Raw genomic sequence first — 20,942 nt, 5'->3', positions numbered from 1 at the left:
TAAAAAGCATTAACTTGGTTTTCTTGGGTGTTAGTAGGGAGGTTTGATTCTTTGAGCCAGGTTTTTACAGAGGAAAAAGATTTTTGGGTAATGTCTTGGAGCTTATTTATTATTGAAGCCGCACATATTAATGTTGAGTTATCTGCATACTGAATTAAGCTAGCATGGTGAGTGGAGGTGTGGAGGTTATTAATAAATATATTAAATAGGAGAGGACTCAGGATAGAGTCCTGGGGGGGCACCTGTAGTAACTGGTTGAAAGGATGGGTAGATTTGTTGACATTTAACAGCTTGTTGCCATACAGATATGTAACTAAGGGACCATGACAAGGAGTATTGTGAAAGTCCTATTGAGGAGTTTTGAATGAGCAGTTGCTGGTGTGAGACCGTATCAAATACCTCTGACAAGTCTAAGAACATGGTGGACACAAGCAGACCATTGTTTCTATGTTGGTTTATTATACTGATAAAATATAGTAGAGCGGTAGTGGTGCTGTGCTGGGTCCTAAAACCATGTTGCGTTTCTGAGAACAGGTTATTTGAGGCGGGGTATTGAATCAGCTGCATAGGGATGCATTTCTGTAATATTTTGGAGTGGGGAGGATCGCTCTTGATTTGTGTTTATAAACCATGTTAGATGTGTGCTGCTTTTGTTCAGTGATATGATGTAGGATTTTTGTCCACAGTGACTGGACATATCTTCTGCTATGAACCCATTAATTAGTATGGACACAGGGAAGGCTGTGACTTCTGTGGCCAGTTTTATGTCATCTGACAATAGTTGGTCTGCAGCTATGGATGTAGTTTTTAGTTTAAGGAACAACTTTATTATGAGTGAGGTGAATACTGTTCTAAAACTGAAGGGCTGTTCATAGGTGTTTACTAGGTTAATGACCACAAAGGCATTTTTAAGCCTAGGTGTGCATCCCAAATCTCTGACAAGTTCTGATACCCTTGATATAAGTATAAGTAGGGGTTTGGGAGATGAACCATTTACAGGTTGCCTGTGTCCATTAGAGACATAGGTGCCAAACCAGGAATGAATTTCCAGTTTCTCATCCAGTTGTCCAAGTTGCAGTTGAATTGGGTTAGGGAGGAACTCTGCTTCACATGGATGGGGCACCTATTCCACAGATGTGATAGTCTCTTTGATACATACCTATCTCTCCAGCAAGACCTATTTATATCACAGGCAAGGTTTAAGTCTTTTGAACAAGTAATTCTGGTGCTTTGTTTTGTGGATATGCAGGAGGTCCATCAGAGTGGGGTTTGACAATGTCCTGTATGCCAGGCATAGATCTCCCCTCTAAAGCCTGTAGGAGGCAGAATACAGGGATAGGGCCTAGAGGCGATCTACATAGGACATTTTACTTATGCCCTGTATTATTTTAGTGAGGAACCTCTGTGGACGTTCCAATTGTTGGATATGCCTGATTAGGTACATGCCAGAGGGGGCATTGTACTCAATGATAGGTCTGGTGAATGCCGAATACAGTTGGAACAATGTAGGTGGTTTTGGCTGAACAGGGTTAAAGAGAAAGGGTCAGATGTTTTGGTTTCTGAGGTAATATTGATTGCATAAGGTAGGAATTAAACTGTGGGGATAGTCTGTTTTATTGTCTGTTTTTGGAGAGGGAGTGGTGTTCTTGCCAGGATGGACTAGTTTATTTAGTGATGACCAAAAATGTTATGGGTTGTTCTGATGTTTGTCTTGTAGGTTGGTATCGCATGTTTGCTTGTCCTGTCTGACATGGAATTTGCAAGGTTTCGAAGATGTCTAAGATGTTTGTGTCCAGTAAGCATGTAAATTCTCTTCAAGACTACAACAATGATTCAGAGACATTCTGTACAGTCACTTTTATTGTTGGAGGATTTTATTTTTCCATTTAGTGATCACAGTCTTATGCTTTATCTTTGCAGCCTTCTAGTTCTGTGGAACCATTTTTTGACTCCATCGTAAGGGAAGCCAAAATTGAGAATGTTTTCTCCATGCAGATGTGTGGAGTAGGAGTAGCATTGCCTCCTCAAGAAAAGGATGCTGTTGGAGGGAGTCTGGTAGGTATAGTCAGTTGAAACAGGGAAAAAAGTATATTTCATCTCTAATGTTTTTGCCTGTATGTTTGTTTGCTGTTGATTAGATTACTTCATTTGTGCAGTTATCACCAGACGGTAGCTTTGATCAATAAATCAGCTAGCTAGACAGTAAAATTATTTTCTACATATTAATAAATGTATTATTCATTTAGTGTAATTTCTAAATGTCATTGAGTGATTGGCCACCTGCCTTTCTTGGTCTGAATAGATATAACTTGTAATGTCACTATGTAGATTGGTATTGGGTTAGGCATTCCCTTGTAGTACTTCCACAGAATGACTAGGCACAGTGCAACAGACCATATAAAGTAGCATTTCCAGTGGGATTTTATATGTCAGAAAGTTATACTGGTAGCCCTTATGCATAAAGTTACGACTGTAACCTCATTGTGGATTTGCATCATTCCCTTGTATCCACTCTTATTATCCCACATCACCCAGTAAGGAATCACTGCTCTCCACTGCTGATTCACCTCAGCAGAGTCCCCCTTTCTTTAACTCTCTAACATTGAAGAATGAAAGCAAACCCCATGGAGCCCCATCCCATTAGGTAGGTTCAGGAATATACTTTGTTTAGCATCCCCGCCTTTGTTGGCCTCCTGGAGGTGCACTGTAACAACAGACTCTGTAGTCTAGGATTGCAGGTATGCATTTCTGCACCCCTAGAATGTCTGTATTGCATACAAACTGCTTGACAGTCTGATTCCCTATCCACATGCTGCAGAGGTTAGCACCAGTCATTCAGCAGTCACCAGCATATACACCTCTCTCTGCTAGGATGATAAGCTGGCATCAACTGCTCACTCCCATTTCTCCCTTCCTAGCTCCTCAAACACTTTGATTTTTTCGTTAGTACACTGGATTATTAATCAGCAGGGAGATGTTATGTTCTTTATGTGCATTACTGTTGCAGTAATCACCATTAGGGATCTCTGTCATAGTTGGAGGCCTGTCCAGTCAGACTTCCAAAACTTTGCACCATTCCTTTTCTCAGACTGATTCATTGGAAGATGTGAACAATAATAGACCAGCTATTGTGTGGACCATAAAATGCCTAGCTATCTTTACCTTTATGTAGACCCTTTTTGAGCACTTAACAGTGCCCAGCTCAAGCAGGGCGATATACAATAACGCTGGCTTGAAGCTGTATCTATCCATCCAAACATCATGACTCTCCTTAAATATAACCATAGTTGTATATTGTTTGATCTTTAATGGTAACTTATTCTATAGGCTAAGATTACATTGAGTTAGGAACCTATCTTTTTAGTGAGTCTTTACTTTTTGTGCAGTTTTCAGTCCCTAGTACATACGTTTGTAGAGACCCTTTTTTTTATTCATGAAATAGAATGTCTGATAGGATTGTGTTTCCTGGCATGAAAGTCAAGATATAGCTCATCTCGGAACAGTCAGAAGGCTACCCAAGCATAAGGTGAGTTGATCTAATGTTCCGGAGTAGGTGAAGGATTTAAGACTGCTATTTTGCTTTGCTTAGAAGTCTTTTGTGCCTCTCCAGCTGATTGGTATGTTTGAATCTGTATGTTTAGAAGGGGACATTGCATTAGCGGTGTCAGTAGTGCAACAAGTAGCACACTCGCCTTTGGTGCAAAAGACTGTTTCAGTTCTATTCCCACACTAGGAAGATCAGTAGTTGGTACTGTAGTCCAGCATAAGGGGGTGTTGCACTCTTAAGTGGATCATTCTTCAGTTGAAACATTGTATCGAGGCTCCATCTGCTTGAGCAGGTGGTAGCTCAGGTGGGTATAAAAGATCCTATGGTGCCTATCAAAAAGAATAGGGGAAGTTCTACAACACCCCAGCCAAATCTCCCCTGTTAGTATAAACATCTTGGGTCTCCCCTGAAAAGAGTTCAGTAGTCTAGTGGGACTAACCTGGTCAACAAAAGGATTAAAAAAAATAATTCCCTTGGAAATTAACTGGACCAGATAGAAAGATTTCCTGTGTCTGGTAGAAATATGATGATTAAATGAGAAACCAAGAAAAACATTCAGATAAGTGCACAGGTCTCTTTAGATTGTGTCTGTCCAAAGAGGAGTCAATTTATAACATATAAATGGGAGCAGCTTTTTTGCTAAATGCTATTATGCTGCCCTTTTTTGCAGTCACCTTGAGACTGTTTTTTGGGTACACCAGTTTTGTGGATATTCAAACCTTAATGGGAGCTGTTCAGTATAAGTGGATCAGCAAGTAGTGCACAGTTTGCTTGGTCAACCACAGGTCTGAGATATTTGCATGAATATCTGCAAAATAGTTACAGCTTTATATTCTAAGAAGATACCAGCAACTTTCATAACATGGGATCTGTTGGATAGTCTGCACACTCCTGGTATAAAGGTGGTGCCAGCCCATGCCATCTTCAATTCATTCTTGCTGCATTTTATGTACACCCCTCTGCATTTGTGTGCAATTGCTGTTAGCCTGGTATTTAAGCCCAGAAGCTTTCAGAGTTGGACAGGTAGGTACTCCATTGAGGGCATTTACTTTTTGTAGTAAGTTTATGCCATTATATCATTCACTGTTGTGATAGTACTACATTTTGGGACTTCTGCCACAAAAGGGTCAATGGCTGATCTGAATTCCAAAGCTTTTCACCCTTCCCATTTGCATAAATGTCCTGCCACTTGGATGTCAGGATACCTGTGCTTTAAGAATGAAGTTCACGTGGAAAATTTTTATTTTTCTCTGGACACAGTTTTGAGAAAGAACGAAAAGCCAAGTGCCAAGCATCTTCGGTTTGGCCTGGCTTCCAGACTTCAGATGTGTACCCTGTTAGAGAGCTATCTATTGTTGTTTTGCCTTATTGTTGTTTAGGAGCTTTATGTCACCACTTATTGCTACATTTTGTTGTAAGTTCATAGTTACATGGATAGTAGATCGGGATCTAAAGTGAGCAGGTGCATTTTTTAATAACAAAACCGTTCCCAAAAGGCTTTTGCATAGATAAGTGTTCATTCTGTTTTGGCACAGAAAATCGCATCAACTGTTCTGCAAGGTTCAAGCAGGAGGCCAATGATCAAAGTGCAAAAATTCTTCAAAACTACTTTAATTAGAAAAAGCTGCATGCATTGCCCAGTGGCACTAATGCATCTGCAAGATTGCCCATGAATGTCTCTCCTAAAAATCATAAAGAGAAGCACCCCGAGAGAAGAGACAATCATAGAGCTGATAACATATATGAATGTAGTCCAAAAGACCTGTTGTCTGGGTCAGTGATACATTTTAACACCCCCTTCTGGGCACCTTCTTGAATCAAGTACCATTCTATCAGAAGAAAGCACGCACTCCTAATCCTAAGTCCTTCCACTGCCAGTTGGTCTGGACGCCATCTGATTCTGATGCCTGTATGTTGATAAATTATGGTGAAGGCAGGCAATACCCTTGCTTCTTGTATGAAAGGTTGTGTGCATAATTGGTTCTAATGACTGAAGTCTTCAAAAGCAGACAGTACTCTTAGGAACTGGCTCAGCATGCCCAAACCTCAGATGTCTGTCATCTTGCCTTAACTTGAACTAGGTAGGCTTCTCTCACCTAGGCCTCTTTTCAGGATCTGTAAGTCTAGAGCAAGATTTCAAGTTCTACCTTAAAAACTTGCAGCCTGTCACAGACTTGCTTTCATTGTTGGTGATCCCTAGCCTAGAAAGTAAGAAGAGAAATTCACCCCTTGAATAATCTGATGCAAATGAACTGACTTATACTGATCAGATGCCATCCACAGTGTCGTATGTCAGACACTGAGGACACCATTTCCTGGCTGCACTGCCAGAGAATTTCTGATTTGGAGCCACCTTTAATAGAATTAAGGACTTCAAGTGGGAAGCCAAGGATTACTTGACTCCCTAAAAAGATACAGAGACCTTCAGGGATTACTAAGAGCCGAAGCCCTTTAAGTGTTCCTCTGGCTGTTGAAGCTTTTAATGCAGTCACCACTGAATCTTAGAAGCTGGCTTTCAACCCCCCATGCTATCAAAAATATTGACCATTGTATACCTTCATGGACTCCCTATAAGTATCTGTACAAGAACCAAACTGCTAATGCAGCTGTGGTGTCTATTGATAGCAGGGATCCATCCTCAGTAACTGGGAAAGCAGAATACTTGTCTGATTGAGGAGAAGGTTTGCATGTCTACCATCCTGGCCTTCTGGGTTCTGAATAGCCAGACTCCTAAGCTCAAGTTCCAAGGGACACTTTGTCCCTTCTTGATAACAGCATGAAGGATATGTTGAAAGCCCTGAGAGGTAAAATCCTGTATCTTTGAAATTTGTCCTTAGAGGTTAGCATGCAGTCTATCAGATATGGCTGTGGTTCAGTGGATGAGTCATACAGAGTGGAAGCTATAGAGCTGGTTATAAAGATACATGCTTGACATAAGACACATCCCCTGCCAATCATGTCATGTCTCTGCTCCTTAATGCTTCATTAGACAAGGAGCTGCCCCCCACCCCCACACACAAGCATGTGTTTAAAACCGTGAAGTGAAAAGAGAAAGAAGGAAGACTATACAGTCAATGAAACAGTTGTATTGCCCTTTCTTCTAACTGCATACAATAGAAATTACCTCACTAAAAGTTGGTAGTTCTGTTGGAGGCAGTGTGAAAGAGAAGCAACCATAGTGAAAGAAATGACACATCAAAGAAAAATAGCAAACTAACCAAAGGGGAGTCCTAGTGCCCTCTAGACCAAGAGACCGAACAAGGGAAAAGCTACCATTTGATAAACTTTATTTCATGACCCCTCAAATTCTACCCAACCCAAAAAATGACACCCATTCCCTCCTCTTCTTACCCATTCACAAAAAACAGGCGCTCCTATAGAGCTATTTCTGAAGGAGTGGGGAAAAAAATCACTCAAGGGGTAAGGATTCTGATAAAGATATATGGACCGCAGTTCATAAAGCAACAAAGGATCTCAGGCATTCCCTTGGGACCCAGAGAGCAAGTGATCTTCTTAATATACTATTGCAAGAGATTTTACATCAAGAGGCTATGGACAAGAGTACCAGACTAGAAGGAAGGCACAGTGTTCATCAAAATACTAAGCTTTATGGGCTCTATTACCACTTCTGTTTCTTCAGGCTTTTATGATCATCTCAATAATACGTACCTCCATATACCCATAGCCAGGCCAGTCAGTCATTCTACACAGGTAGTACATGAGAGTCAAAACAATGGCTTCCCATTTCCGTTTTTTCTGCTTTCCCTATGGTTTATTTATTTACTGCATCTTCGCTACAGTAATGGTTTCATTCATATGTACCTTTTCCTGGATGAATGTCTCATTCTGGTCCCTACCAAGTAGCAGACTACAGTTCATCCTGGCCTACTTCTAGAATCTTGAACTCTCTCAGAATATGCTCAAATTGTAGCTCATTCCATCCTAACAGGTTCAGTTCTTGGGAGCCCTTCTGGGCACCACAAGGCAAAGGGCATTCCTCCCCTGAAAAAAGGGGATGAAAGTTTTGTTGCTGACTGCATTTTTCAGTGCTGTACAAATGCAAAATCAATGAAATAAGTCCATAAGTACCTCAGGACCCTAAGTTTCATGACATCCTCAGTACTGATAGTCCCCTTGGTAAAACTTCATATGAGAAAACTGCAGTGATACCAGTGGAACAGTTGGTGTCAGCCTTGCCCGTTCCTTGGAGTGACCCATCCCTCCACTACTTTGTATCAGAAAAGGGCTGTTACAGTGGATTTGGCAGCTAAGTCTTAGTCAGGAAGTCCCTTTCAAGCAAGGTCAGCCAGACACCCAGACGGTGACTATGCTTTCCTTGGTGGTAGCTTGGGGGCTCATTTAGGGAAACCAAGAATTCAGGAGACCTGGAGCAAAACTCTGAGGAGAAAGCACCTCAACACAAAAGAGGTTTATGGCTGTAGTTTCAGCTTTGAAAGCATTCAAGTAGGTATGGCAACAAGGGACCCTGCATATCATCGCAGACAACATAACAATGTTTTAGTCCATCAACAAGCAGAAGGGAGCCCTTGTGCAGGCTGTAATGGAAATATGATATCTGGCCCAGGAGTCAGGTCTGACCCTCAAGGTAGCTTACATTCCATCCCAGGAGAATGTCCTGCCAGACCAGGTAACTGAAGCAGAAACAGTTACTACAAATTACCTTACAAATTTCTGCTAAACAGGGATGTATTTCAGGACTGTGGCTACAGGTAAGGTGGTAGGTTATGCCAGAAATCTACCTTTTTCCTCTAGAAAAATATCTAAGAAAATATTGCAACTGACATGAAATGCAAGGGCCTGTGAAATGGATGCCTTTTTCATTAGTTGAAAGAGTCTGTTTTTTTGAGGTTTTTCATCTCACCATTTTCGATTTCTATCTTATGAATATTGAGTCAAAAAATTGCTAAGATGGGTCATAACTATATCTGATTGGGGTACCCAGTCATCTTTTATTCCCACTTTCCCTTTCTTCTAACCCTACAGTATGCCCCTCTTCCTCAGGTTTGTTTACTACTTGGTGAGGGAACGTTGACTGTTCTTCAGTTTGAGCTGTCATCACTGGGGCATGTGACACCTTGGTGTGATCAGTGTTCTTACTTCTACCAGACCAAAAGACACAAAAAAAGCATAAAGTTGGAACAGGCAGACGTCTCTCTTTTATCACAGGTATTTCATATCTATCTGCTCCTTGGTTAGTATTGAAGAGAGTAAAATGTAGGCAATCCTGCTACTACATTCAACAGACGGGGTGGTAAATGTGTAGCTTGGGTCATTTGGGTTTAGTAAACTCCAACAATGCTTTAACCTCAGGGTCTCCTATGTATCACCAATAAGATTTGAGAGTGAATATTCCACTCTGCCCTGCCAGTAGAGTGATCTACCATTGAGTTTAAAAACAACATTGAAGTCTCCACCCAAAATCACAGGGTGGCACGTAATATTATACTGACCTAAAGATGAAAAGAAATGAGGTAAAAAAGAAAGCACAACCAAGTTAGGTAAACAGAGAAAGCCAGGAAATACCGGACCCCCTCGGGTCAGGGATTTTGCCAGCACCAACCTCACTTATCTGGCCAAGATGACTGTGAATAAAAAAAAAAAAAAAAACTACTCCGTTTTTAGAAGAGGTGGCTAGGCTATGTAACATATAATTCCCTACAACATTGCCTAACAACCTTATGTGCTTCCTACTGATTTTTAACTCTTGGGCTATCACAGTATCCTCTTGCAGTTTATTAGTCCAGTATTTACATGTGTTCCTCTTTGCCTTAGAACTTAACCCACATACATTATGTGGGCGAAAAAAGGTAATATTTACCATGCCTAATAAGCAATCTAAATGTAACCTACGTAGAGCAAACTCTATAAAAAAGTATGTATGACAACAGCCACACCACAGTAACAGCAGATGAAAGAAAAATGCAAAATTATTGACTTTAGATCTAAATAGTGCAGCCTTCCCTAACATTCCCTAACACGTGAAGAAGGCTGGGTAAACTGATTGATTATCAGAGGGTAGGGTAAACCCATACTCTAATGCTCACCCCTGACAAAAAGAGTTGCCAACCAATCAAAAGGAAGAGTAGGGCTGTACCCTGTGTACTGTACAGATGAAAACAATAACAAGAGCACAGCCATGTTTTTACATTCTTCTGTTTGTATTTCTTTGGTTTTTGATTTGCAGGGTCACCAGGTACTCCAGGAACATTTGACAAAGATACCATGAAAAAATGATTTATGGTTTGGAATCATCCTCTTGACTGGTCTCACAACTTACAACAGAAGTGTCTTGTTTAATTTCAGAGGCATGAGACAAATCATCTCCATTCAGATCATTAACAACTGCCTTGTCAGATAATGCAGCTTAATGATTGTCTGTAGAAATCCCAAATAACTGTCTAGCCTGTTCTTTGTGGGTAAACCTCTCAGGGAACCAATATCCTTTGTAAAGGCATTGTTACTGCAAGGACTGTTTCTGTGCTTGGAAGGTTCGCCAGCTACTGCTGCAAATTTCCCCAGCTGAGTAACGATTTTAGAATGCAAATGCTATTCATCTGATGAGCAGTCGTGTTACATAGGAATCTGGAAGTCCAAAATAGATGACTTTGTCAGCTTTGGGCTTGGTTTAGAAAGTATAAGCAAATCAGATACCTCCAAATGTTGCAAAAAAAAAAGAAGAAGCATCATTAGGAGAAGCAAATTTATCCTTGGTTCTATGTACAGTATTAACCATAATTACTGGATACATGAAGTATGTGAGATTATTTTGATAGCTCAACTTAATGGATGTGGGCAAAATCCCATCTTCTGTCCATAACTGGGAGAGAGAAATCCTGTACAAGTCTTACTTTCTGGTTCAGTAGTAAAAATGTTCTCCCCTCTCTGGCTTTATCTAATAGGCATAGTTTAACAACTGAAAAATAACATGGTGTGGTGAGTTTGCTGTTAAAAGAGGAGTCCCTGATAGCCTGTGCTCATGTTTGATAGTTTTGGGAATTCAGGCATGTTTAAGGAAGATATTTTTGTAAAATTTCTTGCATATTTTTGCTTTCAGATTCTTTCTTTTACCCAAGAAGTAGGAGTTTTATTCCATCACTGTCTATTCCCAAGTGTGTGTTTCAGCTTAGAGAACTCCATCTCTCATATGAGCATCTAATTTCTGCTGTAAGGACTGGATTTCTTTTGCATTTCTTGATGTGGCAGAGTGCAAGAAATCTGTTTTGGCTCTAAAAACTAATGACAATGAGACCTTTGTCATTTGTATCTGCCAGTATTTGATTTATTAAGTTAGCCAGTTCATTTAATTCAAATTCCCAGGCAGACTGGTCTTCAGCCATTAGGACAGATGTGGTGGATACAAACCAGGAAAATCATTAGAGTCACGGAGTTCCTGCAACAGAGACTGGTGTAAGGAGAATCTGTTTATTAAAAAGGCAGGATCCCTAAAACAACTAAGCACATTGTACATCAGAAGACTATAAAGAAAAGTGTACTTTGTGATAAGCGCACCACAATTACACTCTGCTCCCCAGGTTCTTGGTACTTTTGAGGCCCCTGATGAAGCTTCTCAGGAGAAGACCATTTCTTTGGCGGCGATTATGTCCTCCTAGTTGATGATATAATGACCACAACTAGGTCAGATATCAGTTTGCAGGCAATCAACACCATTTGTCTTGCTGTCACATCATGGAGGGGTGATGTCCCCATTATACTAGATAGAGAGGGCATCCACAGTCTCAGAATAGAGGTTCAGGATGCCTCCTTATGAGAGCTGAAATCTCGGGCAGCTGTCCTTGCCATTTTGAGTACCCAAATGTCTGAGGCAGGGACTTCTGCCATTTCAGCAGCCTTGCCACAGTATGAGACCTCTCTCCCATCCTCAGCTGGGCTTCTGTTCAGGACTGGTTCAAGTTGGTAAAGGATTTTTTTCCAGTTTATTCAAAAATGACTTGTCAAAATCACAAGGTAGTAGAAGATCATAAGATACATAATAAGAACTTCCAATCCACAGGTCAACCCCCCCCCCCAAAAAAAAAGGACAATCTACTTTGAGTAAGCTCACCTTTTGATAAAAGAGCAGTTTAAATATGAAGCTAGGGAGGTTTCAGATGCCTAGAAGACATATTTGGACCTTCTGGGCTTAAGCACTCCCAAATCCTTAGCTATTCTGCCAGTCCTAAATTTCCTACAGACCAGTTGGAGTAAGGGGTGCATCATTCTGCACCATCTTGATGGCCCTATGACAACAGAGTGATCATTTTATGTAACTCTCTTGTTGTTGCAACACTGATGTTCTTCGTGTTTCACTGTTGCAGTCATTACATTTGGGTAATCTGCTGGCAGGTTGCCCTCAGTCGGCCTGAATTCCAAAGTCTTGGGTCCTGCATCTGTTTCATGACATCAGGTCGTCAGGGGTATAAAACAAGCAGCTGATGTCATTTTCTTCAGTCTTTCTTGCCGCGCAGTTCCCGAAGCAGAAGCATTTCGCAAGTGCCGGTCGGCCGACTCCTGAAATATTCGAGTTTGAGTTTCAGAACCGAAGTCTTCACTAAAGCTAAGTATCCCGCTGGGGAAACTTTTTTCTTGCTCCATACCGATGTCAGAAAAAGTTAATAATTGTATTACTTGTGGGAAGCAAATACCTCATAAGGATTTCCATTTTTACTGTATTCCTTGCCTAGGCCCTGATCACAACATGCCTGGCTGTCGGTTTTGTGCTAGATTTAACCAACGCACTATTAAGTGTCAGTATATTTTTGCCTCAAAGTATTTTGGAAACAGATTTAACTACCCAGAAATGTCATCTGATAGCAATCCGACTACCGGAGTAAATAAAAAACGCAAAGAAGAGGCCAGACAGAGACAGTCGAGGTCCAAAACCAACGACGAAACTTCTCCTAAGCCAGTCGCTGGTTCGCCGGTACTCAGTGAGGCACTTTCGCAGCCCCCGATACCCGCTACTTTTGAGTCGCAGGCCCCTACCGACACCCATGAGGAGTCTGGCATGCCGCGAGATACTCAGAGTATTGGACCCACGGATGTATCTCCATCGGATAGGTCCGGAGCCACTGCGCAGGCACCGGCTTCTGAGGGTGTATTCAGGCCTCAACATTTTTATATCAAACCGACGACAGCTGCAAAACCAAAGACAAAAGCAACTTCTAAAACTAAAAAAACGAAGCATGAGCCACGTGCACAGGCCTCTACGTCTAAAAAACAGATGATCAAAATGGCTGAAGACCGTATTACTTTGATCAGGGGTTCCTATCCCCCTCCAGATAAGAGGCCTAGGCAAGACGCTGATTATTAATCTTCAGATCAGGTTTCCATTTCTTCTGATTCCTCTTCTTATCAGGAATTATCTATACCTCCCTATGAGGATTCTGATGCAGAGGAGTCTATACCATCTGCATCACCTCCTGAGGGATTATTCATTTGGAGAAACCTTGCATACTTTGAGGGAGCATTTTCACTGGAAGAGTCAGGATTTCTCAGAATCAAAAAAGAGGCTCAGGTATTTCCTTCTCCCTCAGCACAGGCCTTTAGCCATACCCCCTGTTTTAGAGATTGTGGAGGATGTGTTTTCGGAGTCAAGCTTGACCTCTGACTCCTTACCTCTGGCTCCCAGCAGACCTGACAGATATTACAGGGTCCCTGACTCTCACAAATTTTTATTTGGAAACCCTGCTGCTGATCCTGAAACTATTTCATAGGGTCCAAAGGGAGTTAAGGCCTCAGCAGCAAAAAATCCTACCCCCCCTGACCGAGATTCAAGGGCACTGGATAGATGGGGAAAAAAGGTTTATACATCTGCAACCTAGGCAATTAAGGCCTTAAACTGCCAGTTTCATATACTCAAGTATCAACAACATGTTGTGGGATTGCTGAAACAGAAAATGATGATTATTTCTGAATGTGCAGAAAATAAAGAATTGCAGGAATAATTGTATGCAGCTGAACAGGTTGGAAAGCATACTTTGCAATGTGGTTTTGATTCCTTAGAGGTCTCCTGCAGGGCTGCAGTTACTGGATATGTGATTAGGAGGCATGCCTGGCTAAAGAAACAAAATTTGCCTGATCATGTTAAAGCTAAATGACTAGATGCACCTTTACAGCATGATTCTCTGTTTGGTATTAAAGCAGAAGAGGTTTTAAAGAAAATGTAAGACAAGGCTATGTCTATGCAAACTGTAAAAGACTTCTTGCAAGTGCAGCCACCAAGATTCAGTAGACACTGGCTTACAAACAATTGGTCCTTTCCTGTGTCAGACAGAGCTCAAAGGGGCAAATCCAGATGCCCTAAGGGTTCCAGATACCAGGCACAAGATGCATACAGGTCAAAGCAATGGGGCGCTTCTACCTCCAAATCTGGAGGAGATAAAGCACAAACCTACAGTAAACAGTCCCAATGACTTCCCTCTGCCTTCACCAAGCACTTATCTTTTGGCAGCACCCTTAGGGGGAAAATTAGCACTTTTTGCTCAAAATTGGCAGTTAACCCAGGACAAGTGGGTGCTAAACATAGTATCACAGGTATACAGATTCCATTTCCATACTCTGCCAATGGAAAATGGTTGGCCAGATCTAGCAAAAAATCAATGGGCAGAGGCACAGAAACAAGTTACATCCCTCATGGATATGGGGGCCATTCAGCCAGTACCAGAACAGGAAAAAGGACAAGGTTTTTACTCAAGACTGTTCTTGGTACCCAGAAAGGACAAGGCATGGCGGCCAATACTGGATTTATTGATTTTGAACACATACCTGGACATTCCAAAATTCAAAATACTGACTTTGCAGCAGGTTCTGCCCATGCCGGGCAAGAATGCTTGGCTGGTGACATTAGACCTAAAAGAGGCATACCTGCATGTCCCAATAAGGCAATTATGCAGTAGATACCTCAGATTCAAGGCTGGCTTAATGCATTAACAATTATCTCCACTGCCCTTTGGCTTATTTACTGCGCCCAGAGTCTTTACAAAGTGCCTGGCACCAGTAATTGCATTTTGCAGACAAAGAAGTATACAAATACATCCTTACTTGGACGACTGTCTCATTCAAGCAGAAAACAAGGACGTTCTTCTTCAACACCTGGCATTTGTGAAAAGGCTTCTAACATGCCTAGGGTACACAATAAACAAAAAGAAATCACAACTGGTACCCTCTCAAAAGATAACATTCCTGGGTGCAAGCTTGAATACAACTGCCCAGATGGCTTACCTCATGCCAGACAAGCAAAGGCAACTGACTACTTACTTCAAACTGATGGCAACAAAAACCCAGTTATCTGCAATACAAGTTCTGTAGGCTTTGGGCTTCATGGCATCCTGCATCCTACTGATTCCATATGCAAGACTGCATATGAGGAAACTTCAATGGTACCTAAAAAGTTTATGGAGTCAACATTGCCACAGTCTGAAAACAATGATTCCTCTCATTCCCTGCCTACAACAGGAGTTTCTATGGTGGGCAAAGGCATGTCACCAAAACATGGGACGGGCCTTCACTCTACCCCCTGCCAGCCAAACCTTAACAGACGCATCAGATTATGCCTGGGGGGCCCACATGGTGGGAAGATGCATTCAGGGCATATGCACCCCAAAACAAATGCATCTGCATATCAACCAGAAAGAGATGCTAGCTGTTCAAAATGCCATGACAGCCTTCAAGGACTTACTTCATCCAGGACAGCTACTGATAAAGATGGAGAACACCACTGTTATGTGGTATATAAACAAGCAGGGGGGCACGCACTCATATTCCCTTTGCAGATTAGCCATGGCACTGTGGGACACAGCTTTGAATTACCAAATACATCTTGAAGCTCAATTCCTGCCAGGAAAACAAAATGCTCTGGCAGACGATTTAAGCAGAAACCTTATGGATCCTCACGAGTGGAAACTAGATCCCCAAGTCTTCAGCATGATAAAGAAATGGGGAGCCCAGACATAGATCTATTTGCCTCTCCTCAAAATTATCAATTGAAAAGATTCTGTACCAGGACTTATCACAGACAAGCATGGAAAGTGGATGCCCTATCCTTCAGTTGGAAAAACCTATCAGTTTATGCCTTTCCACCTCTGCCTCTTCTTCCCAAGGTCCTCCTAAAAGTCAGACAAGAGAAACCAAAGATGATACTAATTGCCCCGGACTGGCCCCGCCAATACTGGTACCCAATCCTAAGGAACTTGTCTCAATACCCAGCTTGGACCTTACCTCAAAGACCTCAACTACTGTCCCAGCAAAACAATCAGATCCTGCACAATCAACTCCAGACACTGAACCTGGCAGCATGGCTGATGATATAGTTATACAAACAACACCTCTCAGTAAAGCTGTGATGGATGTCATTTTAGAAGCCAGAAGGCCTAGTACTAGAAAATCTTATGCTGATAAATGGAAGAGATTCTGTGCTTGGAATCAAGCACAAGGAACTGATACAGCAGAACCAAATATTCCTCAGATATTACAATACTTAACTGAGATGCTTGACAAAGGCCTATGTTTCTCATCAATAAAAATCCTTGCCTCTGCCATTTCAGCTTATTACAATACAGAGCCACCAATCTTTTCTCATCCTTTACTAAAGCAGTGTCTTAGAGGAGCCAAAAATCTAAGGCCTCCTAGAAGATCACCAATACCTGCATGGGACCTCAATTATGTGTTGGAAAATCTCACCCTGCCTCCATTTTAACCAGCTGTTACTGCTGATATAAAGTTCTTATCATGAAAAACAGCTCTGCTACTAGCAATTACTTCAGCAAAAAGAGTCTCAGAGCTACAGGCCCTCATGGCCGTGGAGCCTTTTATCATATTTTATCCAGATCTGAGAACAAATCCAACATTTATGCCTAAGGTGGTTTCCAGTGTGGCTCTTAACCAAACTATTAATCTGCCAACCTTTTATCCAAATCCGCAGAACAAGGGGGAGAGAATTCTGCATTCCTTGGACGTACACAGACAGCTAAGATTCTACTTGAGCAGGACTAAAGCTCTAAGAAAAACTGAGCAATTACTAGTGGCATATGCTGCAGGATCAGAAGGAAAGGCTATTTCAAAGCAGACTATTTCAAAGTGGATAAGCCACTGCATTCATTTCTGCTACTTACACCATGGTAAACCTGTGCCCAAGGGCATTAGGTCTCATTCCACCAGAGCTGCAACTACTTCAGCAGCCTTTCTCAGAGGAGTGCCAACCAAAGACATTCTAGAGGCTGCTACTTGGAGTTCTGTTCACACCTTTACAAAGCATTATCATTTGCCTCTGTACTCTAAGTCCAGGGCAGGCTTTGCCACTGCAGTTCTGCAGGGCCTTATAGCCGCACCTAATGCTGTTTAGCTCCAGCCTCCCAACCGTACCTTTAGAATTCTACACAAATGTAATGACTGCAACAGTGAAACACGAAGAACATAGTACAGTTGTGTATATTTACCATAAATGTAGATTTTCGAGTGTATTTACTGTTGCAGTCCAGGTTACCCGTCCGCCATCCCCTTTCATTCTGGAGTTTATCTTTCCTTCTCTATCTTCTGCAACCTATGTGGTGTATTTGCTTGTAGATGAAGGTAAAGTTTATATTGATGCATGTATATATAGTTTTTATACGTATATATTTTTGCTACCTTTTTGAGGGCACCTGACATCTGGGGCAAGAAAAACTAAAGAAAATGGTGTCTGCTGCTTGTTTTATACCCCTGACGACTTGACGTCATGGAAGAGGAGACAGCAACCAACGCAGGACCCAAGTCTTTGAAATTCAGGCTGACTGAGGGCAACCTGCCAGCAGATTACCCAAATGTAATGACTGCAACAGTGAATACACTCAAACATCTACATAAGTGTACACAACTGTACATTCTATCAATAGTAGGCATGTCAGATTCTACATAACAGAACATGGTCATGCATTTCATGGCCAACCTGAAAGGTGTTTTTAGATAGGGAGTTAGTTGAAGTTGGAAGTTTGTGAACACCCCATACAAAACCATCCATACAACAAAGCAAGCACTCCAGTGGCATTGTTTCTGTCTAGTCATTAGAACACAGGGGGGTCAACCTGTGAAATTCTCCCTCTTGACTAAACAATCACCTTTCTCTTTTTTGTACGAGTAGAGCAATGTTCTAGGCCATAAACATACTTGCTGAGCTTCCACAGTCATCCACACATTCGGTCTCTTGGGTGACGAACAAAAGTGTTTCAAGAGTGTACCATGCCTTGAAAAACCACAGTCTGAATGTCTGTGGAATGTACTTTCTACTATAACAGACTGTGGCAAAAAAGGTGATGGAGAGACTTTTGCAAGTGTTGATTAAGCTTTTAGAAGTTCTTTTCTGCAATGTTTTTCAAAGCCTCAAACTTCAGGATGTGCTCTGGATGTTATTCCTTTTAGAGTTTCTTTGAGGGTGCACTCCCACCTAGCATAGATGCATTTTTGCAGACATTGTCTACATTATTATCTTTCATGCTCTGTAGCTTATCCTGTCTTACTAACTCAGATTGTGTCTTCAGCAAGGAGTGCATTGTGTACAATATCGGAGTCAAAGGGCTGGATGTGATAATTCCTAGGTCAGTGTCAGTGTCTTCTGAATAATATGGAGGTAAACAAGTCTGTGTTAACAGTATAAGCTGGATATAAAAATTAAGTTATACCAATTATTTTGTCTTCCTGTAGCTTTACAAGCCTGCTTTAAGGTTTCAATTTACTTTGTACCCCTTTGTTTCTGTCCAAGAGTCTTATGGTTTGATCTCTTTTTAAGACTGATGCTATGTTTCATGTTTCAGTACGTCACGCTATCAGTACCAAATTCTTCACTTCATAATTCCCTATCTCTTGTTCATTATCATTTTCTGATTTATTTATTATGATTTCCAGTAAGTTGTTTACCTTATCATTGGTATTTTTATTGATGCACTGGTCTTGTGTTTCCATCTTGCTTTAATGAGCCCTGGAATGATGCAGTCTTAAACACAGCTACTGCCATGCCTTACATAGAGCACCCACATGTGCAGCTGAAGTAGATATGGGTTCCTTCCTACCTGACTCTGGTGACACCCCTATTAGGCCCAACACACTAAGGTAGCAAGAATGACAGATTTTATTCTAGGTGACACATTTAGTTTAAAAGGCAATAGCACAACCACAAACAGATTATTTCAACAGTGCAACAGTTAGCAATAAGGCAAGGTGAGATATGCATGCAATGAAAACATACATTCACCCTCTTCTCCAAAACTCAACAGAAACAGGTCTTGACTTTCAAACATGCACAAAGAAGGCAATATCAATGAGCAGTAAAACTTTATAATGCAGCAATACAAACACAGGAAGAAATGCAATGTCATTAAGCAATAAAAGATTTATAATACAGCAATACTGATATGAGAAAATGCAATGTCATTGAGCAGCAAAATTCTTGACGGCAGCAGTACTAACACAAATAAAATGCAATGTCATTGAACAATGAGGATTTATAATGCGACAATACAAATATGAGAAAATGCAATGTCATTGAGCAGTACTTCACCCTCAAACCCCTTGATCAATTTTAAACCGACCAACTATAAAACACTCTATTATACCCTGTTCACTGGCCAGTGACTACTTACAGTCTTGCTGCCGGCATGATGGGGCCCAAGTTGGAGCTCATATGGATCCCAGTTATTTGTAATCCACAAAGCATTTGGGGGGGGGGGGATCCACACTCTTATCAAAATATAAAATGACAACCAGAGCCTCTCGCCACTCTTTCGAGAATATCCTAGTGACCAGGCACAGTGGTTGCTCTGATGAGAAAAGTAGAAAAAGGACCTGCCAGAACTCTGGTAATCATCTACAGCTTCTCTGTCTTAGGCCCAAAGAAACTCTTTTTCTTGCTGAATAATATGCAGGTGTGGAACTACTGGTTTCAGACTTCTGATTCCACAAAATACCATCATCCAGGATTTCAGCAAAAGGCAGACACAATCTGCCACTTCACTTCCCTGTCCCAAAGCACTAGAAAAGAAAATCCAGTCATGCTACAAGGCCCTTTTTCCCTTCAGCTACCTTTTTCAGTCTTTCCTCCTTCAGGCTAGTGTTCCAGTCTCTTCTTTCACTTTCAAAATTGTCTTTTATATTCCTCAAAGTCTGTTACATCTACAGTGAAATACAGTGGGAGCTACACTCTTCCCCCCCACTTGAAAATCTTGGGTCCCCCCAAGTCAAAGGTAGATTAGCAGCAAAATATTTTCAAGCACTAATACTCCATCAACTGAACAATATTTTTGCATTCAAAAGGTACATTCCACCAAGGGTAATCAGCCTTATGCGTAACTTGGGAAGGGGTGTCACCACTGGAGTAGGAGGCATAGGGATTATGGGCACAGACTTTCCCATTAGCTGTGGTCACAGGTTTCTGTGCACTATGTACCAAACTGTTATTTGTAAGTCTCTGTGGGGGCCGAATCAGTCTCTGCAGTTTTGGTTCGGAAGAGACAGCTAAGGAATTTTGTTTGGAAGGTTTATCAACCACATCACATTCAGTGTTCAGTTCTTCAGTAGACATATTGTCTATTCCTCAGATCTCCTCTTGTATAACTTCACTATCATTTTCCATAACAGCATGTCTGTCTTCAGCACTATTTTCTGAAGTTTGCATAGCAGGGTCTCCATCAGTATCAGGTTCTGTAAGAGGCACAGAAACATTACATGTTCTTCATCTCACATTGCTGCAGTCATAACCTGTGGGTAGTCCGCTGTCCTCGGTTGGCCCGAATACCAAAGTGTTAGGCTGGCGTCGGTCATGGTCGCTCAGATCTGATGTCAGTACGCCGTGGTACTAAAGCGCATGACCGACGTCATATCCTTAGTCTTTCTTGCCGCATGGTCCGAAGCAGAAGCAGCGTTTGCAAGTGCCGTTCGGCGTCCTGAAATTTTCGTATTCTGAGTTTCAGACCGAAAACCAAGTTGGGCTAAGTACCCCGTTGGGGAATATTTTTGTCTTTTCTTGCCTCAGTTAAATCCGGATGTCAGAAAAAGTGAATAATTGTATTTCTTGTGGGAAACAGATACCTCATAGGGATTACCACTCTCTCTGTATTCCTTGCTTGGGGCCTGAGCACGACGTAGTCGGGTGTCGCTTTTGTGCTAGATTTAATAAGCGCACCATTAAACGTAGGTTAGATTGCGCTAGGCTTGTCTTCGGTAAGCGGTGTAATTACAATATGCCGTCGGATCCTCCGACGCCCGCTACCGCTAAGAAGCGCAAGGAAAAATCGTTAAAGTCCAAGCAGGATGAGTCGTCCATTCCGGATGCCGGTTCTTTAGAAACTACGGTGGAATCTGTGGATCCAGCCGAGGTTTCAGCTGAGTCTCAGGGGGAGCCTTTAATTTT

At 41.7% G+C, this 20,942-nt stretch overlaps 1 protein-coding gene across 2 annotated transcripts in view; it reads left to right on the top strand.

Moving 5' to 3' along the window:
* The window catches only part of BACE2 (beta-secretase 2), a 1,024,906-nt gene that overhangs the window by 502,740 nt on the left and 501,224 nt on the right, over positions 1-20,942 (top strand). For both annotated transcript variants that reach the window (XM_044071568.1, XM_044071569.1), the window contains exon 4: positions 1,921-2,055. In XM_044071568.1, the coding sequence (XP_043927503.1) occupies positions 1,921-2,055 (135 nt within the window). The remainder of the gene's footprint in view (positions 1-1,920; positions 2,056-20,942) is intronic.

Source organism: Protopterus annectens, chromosome 5.part0 (assembly GCF_019279795.1).
Source record: "Protopterus annectens isolate FY-2018-M chromosome 5.part0, PAN1.0, whole genome shotgun sequence".
NCBI lineage: Eukaryota > Metazoa > Chordata > Ceratodontiformes > Protopteridae > Protopterus > Protopterus annectens.
This window is presented reverse-complemented; position numbering and strand designations above follow the sequence as displayed.